This window comes from Capra hircus, chromosome 19, assembly GCF_001704415.2.
Source record: "Capra hircus breed San Clemente chromosome 19, ASM170441v1, whole genome shotgun sequence".
NCBI classification, from domain to species: Eukaryota; Metazoa; Chordata; class Mammalia; order Artiodactyla; family Bovidae; genus Capra; species Capra hircus.
Genome location: NC_030826.1, coordinates 26,801,526 through 26,811,280, shown reverse-complemented (window position 1 = coordinate 26,811,280; position 9,755 = coordinate 26,801,526). Strand labels below are relative to the sequence as shown.

Genomic DNA, 9,755 nt, shown 5'->3' with positions numbered 1-9,755 from the left:
GAGGCAACCGTATCTTGTAAATCATTCAAATATTTCAGTTTGGTACCATAAATCTTCACCTTTGCTGTGCTGAGCCTGGGCATCCAGGGGAAACTATTTTACAAAGAATGAATGGCTACCAAGGAATGATTGTGGATAAATGGTGACATAAACCAGCATGGGAGTGGGAAAAGAAGAACCTGGATGAGGACTTAGGTTTCAGAAGCCTGAGGTGCAGTTGGCTAGAGGATGCCTGGCTCAGAGTCTGCTAAGAAGGTGGGAAAGACTCAGGGCTGGAGACACAGGGTTTAAGAACCATCAGTAGCAGAGTCATCAAAATCAGAGAAAAGGATAAAATGTACTACAGAAGGTAGGGAGCAGAAGATAGTCCAGGAAAGATTGAGGCTGGTGGAGAACAAGGCACAGGAAGACAAGTATGAGGGCATGGGGGGAAGGTTAGGCTGTGGAAGCTTTGGCAGGAATACTTCTGTGGTTGGAGTTGAAAGAGAACCCCAAACCAGGTCCCGAATGTCTCAGCAAGAGGTTGTGGACCATTGCCAAAGCTGTCTCAGTGGAGTGCTGGGGACAGAAACTAGGTTTGGGTTGGTGGGGGTATGAAAGAAGGATGGGGAAGTAGAGACAGTAAAGACTTGTTTCTCAGGAAGTCTGCTGTTAAGGTGATGGACAGATGCAGAGCAAGAGCTGAGCAGGCAGGGGTTTTTATTTATTAACAGTGAACAAGATCGGCCAGATTGCAGGTGGGCAGAAAATGACAGAAAGAGAGGGACAGAAAGAGGAGAAAACCTGGAGCCCTTGTTATCTACAGCAGTTAAAAGTAATGAAATAACAGGAAAACTACATGCACAAACCCTTCAACTGAACAGGGATAGTAATTTGCAAATCTCTGTGGCACCTGCTACTTCTTATCCAAGGGAAAGGAGAGTTTATAACTGCTGCATGTCTAAGTATTGTTTCATGCCTCGTCTGCCAAAAGTCTTTTTCCTGTAGCACCATCCCACCCTTGGTCTCCTGACGTTTTCAATTTTACTACCAACAGGGCTCACGCTTCCTGTGAGCCTCCTCTCATCCTCTAACCTTAGTTACCAGTCACACCTGAGCTCCCTCTGTACCTTCCCAACGTTTCTGTGGTTTTTCTTTTGTTCCCCCAGCCTTGGTCTTCTGCTTCTCCTATTCCTGGAGCTCGGGCTGTGCATTCTAAGTTGCTTCAGTCTTGAAGCGGACTGTAGTCCGCCAGGCTCCTCTGTCCATGGAATTCTCTCGGCAAGAATACTGGAATGGGTTGACATTCCCCTCTTCAGGAGATCTTCCCAACTCAGGTATTGAACCCGCGTCTCTTACCTCTCTTGCATTGGCAGGCAGGTTCTTTACCACTACCTCCACCAGGGAAGCCAGGGAGGACACAAGTAAGTCGGTCCTTAATAGTCTAAAAGAGGGTGGTCATTTCTGTATCCTTTACATCCTGGACTTGATTTAGTTGTTTTCGCATCTTGTCTGTTTTTCCGGACCCGACGCCCTGGGCAAATAGAATCTTCAACTACGAAAGGGCTGGAGCGGTGGGGCGGGCTGGGTAGCAGTTGGAAGGACAGAGAGGAAGCCAGGGCAGGCTGCCTCCCGAAGCGGCAGGCAGAGGGCGCGCGGGTACCGGGATTAGCAGCGGCCGCAGCTGGAAAGGGGACGCCTGCCTGGCGGGGGCGGGGTCGGGTGGAGCGCACGTGGGGCCCGGCAGCGCGTGGCTGCACGTGTGGTGCCCTGGGGCTTGCTGTCCCGGCTAAAAATACCCGTCCTGCTGGGGTCAGGAGACTGCCCTCGGCGGGAGAGACCTCTGGAGCGGCATCTTTCTGGGTGGGAGATTGTGACTCCGAGGGCCTGACACCAGGGCTCCCAAGAAACCCGGGGCAAACCTCGCACCGGGCCTCAGTTTTCTCATCTGTGGAATGAAAGTGAACGTCTCTCAGTCATGTCCAACTCTTTGTGACCCCCATGGACTCTACAGTCCAAGGAATTCTCCAGGCCAGAATACCGGAGTGGGTAGCCTTTCCCTTCTCCAGGAGATCTTCCCGACCTAGGAATCGAAAAGGAGTCTCCTGCATTGCAGGCGGATTCTTTACCAACTGAGCTATGAGGGAAGCCCCATCTGTGGAATGGGGACTGTTTATCTGCTCAAGAAATATTGAGCGCCTATGTTGTTCCAGACTCTGTTCCAGGCATCAAACATAACAGTTCTTGCCATGGAGTTCACTGGTCTAGAGTTTCGGAGGAGGGGGCAGGAATAATGTAAATAAGCAATTTCTATTTCCAAAAATGCCATGAGAAAAGTAAAGGATGAAGTGATAGTGAGGAGTGATATATAAGATGATACTTGAAGAAGTCACCTATAGAGACATAGTAGTCACTATGTCACTTCGGCTTGAGTCTGAAGAGCCTGACTAGTTGGATAAAAGAAAGAAGGTAAAGGAAGCTGCCAGGGAGGGGGCAGGGAGCTGGAGAGCGAGGCCCAGCCGGAGACCAAAGCACCCAGTATTGTGGATCCTGAAACTGATCTCCGGTGGAAAAGATCGTTTGTGGGGAGTCTGGACCTGCCCGGAAAGGGTTCAAGAGCAAGGAAAAACACCTTGATTAGGGTGTTGATTGCATAGATGAACGCGTTTATCAAAACTCAGCGAAGAATTGTGCATTTTGCTGTATGCAAATCATACGTCAAAAACAACCCAACAAGTGTGAGAGTGCTCGGCTTGAGAGAGCAACCGTGACCTGGGAAAGTCTGGTTGGCCCCGCGGGCTGATCCCACAGACCAGGGTACAGGGCATCCTCTAGGGAGACTGTCGGGCAGGCTGGGAGAAAGCAACCACACCCGGCGGTGTGCGGGCAAAGGTGGTCTCTAGAGTGGAAGCGAGCCGTGCCGCCCACAGCCAGGACCAAGGTTACGAGCTCAGGCCCCCGCCAGGGTTGTCAGGGGCAACCTTGGAGCTGCGCCCTCGCCCCACCCTTCGCGTAGAGGCCAGGTGGCGGTTGGGGCGCGACCAGCCCGTTTGATTTCCCGCGGCCGGTGGAAAGGGGCGGAGGGGGGAGGGGAAAGCGGCCGTCGGCCAATGGGTTGGGTTGGGGATGTCACGTGATGGCCTCGGGGCGGGGCCCAGGTGTACTTACTAGGCTGAGGGCGGGGGCCTCAGCCTCCGCGCGAAGTCCGGGAGGTGGGGCTGGCGTGCGGGCCCTGGGGTCGCTCCGCTAGGATTGGCCTGTGGTCGGGAGGCGGGGCCTGCACGCGCCGCGGCTGCGGGCTACGATTGGCCTCGGTTCAGGGCCGGCTGCCGGCGTGCAGGCTAGGCTCGGGGCGCGAGGACCGAGCGGGGCGGTGGGTTCGCGAGCCAGGGGGAGGGGCCGGGGCGGTGGCGGCGGCGGCGGCGGCGGAGGAGGTGGTGGTGGTGGTGGTGGCGGCGGGGGCCGGTACTGGACCCGGCGGGATGAGCGAGGCGGAGGCGGCAGTGGTGGCGACAGCGGCCCCCGCGGCGACGGTGCCCGCGACGGCGGCAGGGGTGGTAGCGGTGGTGGTCCCGGTGCCCGCAGGGGAGCCACAGAAAGCAGGCGGCGGGGCGGGCAGCGGCGGGGTCGGAACGGCCTCGGGCCCAGCTGTTGGGACCCCCTCGGCGCCAGGCCCCCGCACCCCTGGCAACCCGGCGACGGCGGCCTCGGGAACCCCCGCGCCCCCGGCCCGGAGTCAGGCGGACAAGCCGGTGCTGGGTGAGGGGCGGGGCACGTGCCAGGGCGGCTCTAAGGGGGAGGCGGGGGGAGGGGGTCGACGGGCTGGGGGAGGGGCATCGCGGAGACCGGCGGGGTCCGGAAAGCCGAAGGCCGGTATGGCTCGAGGCTCAAAGGACCAGCGGACTTTAGTGAGTTTACCCGGTGGGAAATTCTGCAGTGTCTTCCTGGGTGAGAAGGAGTGGCTGGCCGGTCCAGCTAGGGTCTGACCACGCCCCCGGGGCAGGAGACTCGATCTTGTTGATTTGGTCTAGTATTAGGTAAATATCTGAGCCCGGGACGCAAGTGCACTAGTGACCCTTAAAATAGGAGGGCTAGAGAAACCCCAGTTATGACCTGAGGGCGGAACTTCGTGGACCAAGTAAGTACCCGCTTCTAGGTTAAGGGCCTAGATTTGTAGGTTGTGAGGAACATGCCTTAGAATCGGAAGAGGTTTGAAACCCTGAGCCCCGCTGTATGGGCAGTTGCATTTAGTGGAATTGGGTAAGAATGCCTTGGAGCTACTGGGTAAAACCTGGTTGGCGTGAAGTTTAGCTTAATAGATAATAGGTTGGTTAGATTTTGGAGTGTCCCGAAACTGAGTCCAACTCCATCTCTTCCCCCTATCCTACTGCCCCCACTGCATCTCTGCCTGACAGCAATCCAAGTCCTGGGCACTGTCAAATGGTTCAACGTGCGGAATGGTTACGGATTCATCAACAGGTATCTGAGGAACCCAGGGAGGGGGTGGAATGGGTGTCTTCCAAACTGATCTATGGGACTGGACACCTTCCCAGCGTCATCTCTACCCCAGCAAGGCACATGGTTGCAATGTCCAGCTGATGCTGATTGAAAGTCTTTAACCACAGCACAGATGTGGGCATGATGAAGCCTTCTCCACATCTTCAAGGGCAGCAGAGGGTTAATGATCTAGGAAGTTGGCAAATCTGGCTCTGATCCTCGCAGCTGGTCTGTGTCACCTTCTGGTTTAGTTTGCCACCGCCTTTGGGGCAGTATGTACCTGCTCTCTGTGCCTCCGGCCGGAATCCTCACTCATTTCCTGTTTCAGGCAGCACACGTAGCACTCTCATAACTCATCTCCCTTAGAGAGCTGTTAGCTCATTGAATCCCCCACCTGACGGGACTGAGTCTGGTGAGGGTTGGGGAAAGAAGGCACCAGCCCAGCCTGAGGCTGCTGCTTTCCTTCTACAGCACCCCCACACCCCCAAAACTGGGAGGGGCCATAGTGTCAGATTCTGAGCAGAGTCAGGTCTCCCCCAGTGGGCCCTTCCCAACTCCAGGCACCCTGCCCGGGCTAGCCCTCCTGGGAGGCCTCAGTTCCCTCTTAGCAGGCTGACCTTTGTGCAGATCCAAGTGCTTTAAAGCCAGAACACTTGTTCTAAGGAAGGGTCCTTCTCTAATTCTGGAAACTGAGGACTCCTGGGAGGTTCTGAGGGAAGACCTCTTCACACCAACCCCCCTACTGGGGTGCTAGAGTAAACTAGGGTGATGGGCAAGGTAGTGACAGAGAATGATCTAATATATTCTTTCTTACCCTTGATCTCTTGGTGTACTGAGAGGGGAACTGACCCTGGGATTCAACCCCAGGCTGAGAAGAGCCAGTTCTTGACACAGTTTTCCCTCCTCAAAGGTGTTCTGCACCTCTGCTCCTGTCTCTACTCACTCGCTCCTTGACTGCAGAAGGAAGGAGGCTGAGAGGAATTCTCCACCCATGGGTTGGGGAGCAGGGGTTGTTGGCTGGCAGTACCAGGTTCTAAGGTGCCCCGGGGTAGAGGGTGGAGAGGTCCGCAGGTAAAGGCTGAACCAGCTCCTTCAAGGTGCCTTTACTGACCCTGCAGCCCTTTCCTCATGAAGCCCAGGTTTTTCATGGAGGTTTTAGGGATCTGCTCTTCATACCCGCTTCAGGGGGCCCTATTGGCTCTTGTCTCACTCTCTGGGCCCTGTTTAACCCTAAGCAGCAATGGAAGGTAGAGAGGAAGGGGCCACAGGTCTTGGGAATGGGCAGCTAGGGAGGCCTCAGCAGAGGTGAGTGCCTTACCAAAATCATCACCTAACACCCCATCCTGTCCTGCAGGAATGACACCAAGGAGGATGTCTTTGTTCACCAGGTAAGAGCTGGGATGGCTTTCTGACGGGAGGAACCTGCCCTCCCTGATGGTCTTTGCCACTGTCCTCTTAGCAGCACAAGTTCTGGCTCTCCAGCTTTCACCTCCCACCAGGAAATAGTTCCCTATCCATCCCACAGGTGCTGTATTAACTGCATTGGCCCCACTTGTGTTGGGTTGTCTCTCTAAGAAATGTGCTTGTTGCCCTCTGGGCACAGCACGGCTCACTCCCTTCTGGAACCTGTGAACATCCCAGGAACGAATCACAGGTGGTGTCCGAGGGAAAGGACACAGGCTAGCGCTACTTGGGCGCAGTGGTTCTCAAAGTGTGGTCCCCGCACCAGCAGCATCTCCTGACATCTGGATTCTCAGGCCCACCCCAGACCTAGCCAATCAGTCAGGCTTGGGGGCGGGGCCAGTTGCCTGTTTTAACTAGCTCTCCAGGTGATTGTGATGCCCGCACAGTTTGAGAACCACTGCTTTGGTGGAAAGCGCGCTCAGTGGGACTGAGGTAAGAAACACAGTACCTGTTACCCACTTTGCAACTTAAGACTATTGGCTTTTTGTTTGGCTTTTGAGTTCATGTTTCTTGTTTCCCTTCTGGAAATCCCTGAGGGGTCAGGGGAAGAGGGAGTGAGTCCTGGGGACCATGGTAACTACACAGTTGTTCCAAGGCCCCTAGTTTGTGGCTTTTCCCCTGCTGAACTTTGCCTTCTCCTTGCTTCACACTCCAGCCCCAGCTCACAAGTAAAATTTTGAAAAGAATGGAAGTGGGTGGTGGGCCCCACAGGGGTGCGAGAGATCCTGGCCATTCTCACCTTTCTCCTGGCCTTTCCTTAACCAGACAGCTATTAAGAGAAACAACCCCAGGAAGTTTCTGCGCAGCGTTGGGGATGGGGAGACCGTGGAGTTCGATGTCGTGGAAGGAGAGAAGGTTCGGGGGCTGCGGTTGGAGAGCCCGCCAAACCAGGGGAGGGTGCCCTGGAGGTTCCCCCCAAGGCTGTGCTCGGGTAGCACAGGCCGTGGGACCGGGACCATGTTCTCGAGCAGAACTTGTCCTTAAGGCTCTGGCTGCTTCAAGGGTGTCCTAAAGAAGGTGCCCCTGTCACAGTCAGGGCTCTCTCTGCAGTTCAACAGGCCCATGTCTGTTCTCCATGGGGCACCTGTGCCCATGTTCTCCTCTCAGAATCAGCCCTCCACGAGATGCTCCCCTGCTGCCAGCCCTGTTTCTCCATCCCCACCACACCTCCAGGCTAAGCCTCATGACGGTCCAGTGGCAGCTATTTCAAAAGGACCAGTTGCAGATGTGGCCCCTTCCAGAAGGGTCCAAACACCACTGGCCCCTGCTTCTCTGGGGAGGGTGGAAAGAACCAGAAGTTAGAGGAGCTGGAGAGGGGGCAGTTATCTAGAAGGATGGAAGACAGTGATTCAAGCCAGACTGGGAGGGTTGTGCATCTGTTGTGGTAGCTGGTTCTCACCAGTTCCTCCCCACCTCCTCCCCAGGGTGCAGAAGCTGCTAACGTAACTGGGCCTGGGGGGGTGCCAGTGAAGGGCAGCCGCTATGCCCCCAACCGACGCAGGTTCCGCCGATTCATCCCCCGGCCCCGCCCAGCTGCCCCGCCACCCATGGTGGCAGAGGCTCCATCAGGTGGAACAGAGCCAGGCAGCGAAGGGGAGCGTGCTGACGACTCCGGGCAGCGGTCCAGACGACGGCGCCCACCACCCTTCTTCTACCGACGGCGCTTCGTGCGAGGCCCTCGGCCCCCCAACCAGCAGCAGCCCATAGAGGTGAGGGGGACTGGCAACATGGGAACCAGCTGCCCACATCCTGGAGAAGGAGCGAGAGTTAATGAGGCCGGAGCCCAGAGGAAGCAGGGTGGAAGATGGGCTGGGAAGAGCTGTGGACACCGAAGCAGCTGGTGCCACCGGGCCACCCCCCCACCCCCGGCCTTTGCATGTCCCCAGGGCACGGACGGGGTAGAACCCAAAGAGACAGCCCCGTTGGAGGGAGACCAGCAGCAGGGGGATGAGCGGATACCCCCACCCAGATTCCGGCCCAGGTACCGAAGGTGAGACTCCCTTTCCTGGGCCCTGGCTTCCCCTTCACCAGCCAGTGTGGGGACCCAGGGATGGGGATGGGAAGGGGAGGGGCCTGAAGCCAGAGGTCAGGAGGGCTGGGCCACTGAGCCATTACTGCCCAGGTGCTCAGGGTTAGCAGGTACCCCTAGGATGGGACGGGAAGGCAAGCTAGTCTCCTCCTGCTGGGGGGATCCTAGGAGGGAGGGACGTGGTCTGCACTGGGCTCCTGTCCCTTCAGGGTCCTCACTTCTTGCCCCAGGCCTTTCCGCCCCAGGCCACCTCAGCAGCCCACCACAGAAGGTGGGGATGGCGAAACCAAGCCCAGCCAAGGCCCCACGGACGGCTCCCGACCTGAGCCCCAGCGCCCACGAAACCGCCCCTACTTCCAGCGGAGACGGCAGCAGCCCCCGGGACCCAGGCAGTCCACAGCCCCAGAGGTGAGGACCTGGGACTGTCCATGTAGGGGGCCAGAGAAGGAAAGAAAAGCCTGGAGCCAGCCAACTTCCCCCTGTCCCTTCTTCCCCCACTCCTGTCTTCCTTTCCCTTCCCACTCTTTGTCCCCTCTTCTCCTGGCCCTGCCCCCACTCACCCTGGCTTCAAGGCAGCCTGACACCCAAGAGCCAGGACTGCCGGGTCCACCCCTGGCAGCCACTCCCCAACCCACCCACCAGGAGAGCCCAGTAGAGCCGTTGAAGCCCACATCGCCCCTTGTAGACTCCCTCGGCTCTGCTGGAGCCCCAGCACCAGCCTGTGGATGGGAATTGAGGGGAGAACGGGAAGAGAAAAGGTGCAAGAGGTTGAAGCTGGGGCCCCTGAAGAACAAGAGGGTCTCAGTCGACCACCCTTGTTCTCTCTAGACCTCAGCCCCCATCAACAGTGGGGACCCCTCAACCACCATACTGGAGTGATTCCAACTCAAAGGACACTCAGAGCCACCATCTGGTGAGTGGCAGGCCCAGGGCTGGGTACCAAGAGGTGAGGGTGGGGCTGGGTGGTGATAAGTTGCTGGTGTGACTTTTTTCCATCTCTCTTCCTCTCAGGTATCTGCCAGTTTTTCCAACTGACCTGTATCTTACCCAGCACCTCCCTCCCCTCTTTCCCATAATTCATGACATCAAAACACCGGCTTTTCCCCCCATTCCTTGAGACTCAGGAGGGCCAAAGCAACAGCCTTTTGCTTTTTTTTTTCCTCTCTCCCTTACCAAGGGTTGAAGGAAGGGATCCATCCTTATTGTTCAGAGGCATCAACTCCCTCCCCTAAATCAGGCTGAGAAGGAACCAGCCAGCTCTTCCCTCCTCCTGGTTGTTTTTCTTTCCCACCCCAGTTTATTTTTTGTTTCCCTGCTCCCCCTACCTCTGAAGCCATTTTATGAACTGTCATGTGCCACCTGAGCCTCCAGTAAAAACAAAAACAGGCTTTCCTGTTGTCTTGGTCTCTGCCTCTTTTCTGTTTGGAGCCTTGTTGGTAATGCACTGTTGAGGGTGGCAGGAGGGAGAGGGGTTGGTGGGCAGGGCCTACTCTCGGATCCTTGTTCCCATAGTTCTAGCTGTGCAGTTCTGCAGAAGTGCCTTCATCCCTGGGACACTGACTTTTCCCATCTGTGAAATGGGACAAACTGCCAAGAGCAGGGTCTGGCACCTACAGCTTCAACTTACTGAGGCTTTACTACTGTTAACAAAGGCAATGATTCCAGCTCTTAAGTGGAGGCATGAGTGACAGCGTCCAGTCCAGAAGATTGTGACCTGGAACTGAGGCAGGATGGAGAAGAGGCGGGGGTGGGGAGGCTGTGGTCTGGGTCTCAGCCCGTCTTGGAG

The 9,755-nt window shown here is 56.7% G+C and overlaps 1 protein-coding gene across 3 annotated transcripts; it reads left to right on the top strand.

The window, feature by feature from the left end:
• YBX2 (Y-box binding protein 2) lies at positions 3,413–9,368 on the top strand. 3 transcript variants are annotated; one of them, XM_018064559.1, is made up of 9 exons: positions 3,413–3,738; positions 4,395–4,458; positions 5,831–5,864; positions 6,706–6,795; positions 7,365–7,649; positions 7,827–7,930; positions 8,200–8,377; positions 8,798–8,882; positions 8,981–9,368. In XM_018064559.1, the coding sequence occupies exons 1-8, from the start codon at positions 3,462–3,464 to the stop codon at positions 8,846–8,848; spliced, it is 1,083 nt and encodes a 360-aa protein (XP_017920048.1). In that variant the 5' UTR covers positions 3,413–3,461; the 3' UTR covers positions 8,849–8,882; positions 8,981–9,368. The 3 variants fall into 3 exon arrangements, with proteins under 3 accessions (XP_017920048.1, XP_017920047.1, XP_017920049.1); XM_018064558.1 differs by having other exon boundaries at positions 8,179–8,377; positions 8,981–9,367; XM_018064560.1 differs by lacking the exons at positions 3,413–3,738; positions 4,395–4,458 and adding an exon at positions 5,325–5,723 and having other exon boundaries at positions 8,179–8,377; positions 8,981–9,367.

Coding starts and splice junctions, on each gene's coding strand:
- YBX2 (XM_018064558.1), top strand. CDS start 3,462: ATGAGCGAGGCGGAGGCGGCAGTGGTGGCGACAGCGGCCCCCGCGGCG. Junction 7,650..7,826: donor ACCAGCAGCAGCCCATAGAG/GTGAGGGGGACT, acceptor GCATGTCCCCAG/GGCACGGACGGGGTAGAACC. Junction 8,378..8,797: donor GGCAGTCCACAGCCCCAGAG/GTGAGGACCTGG, acceptor TGTTCTCTCTAG/ACCTCAGCCCCCATCAACAG.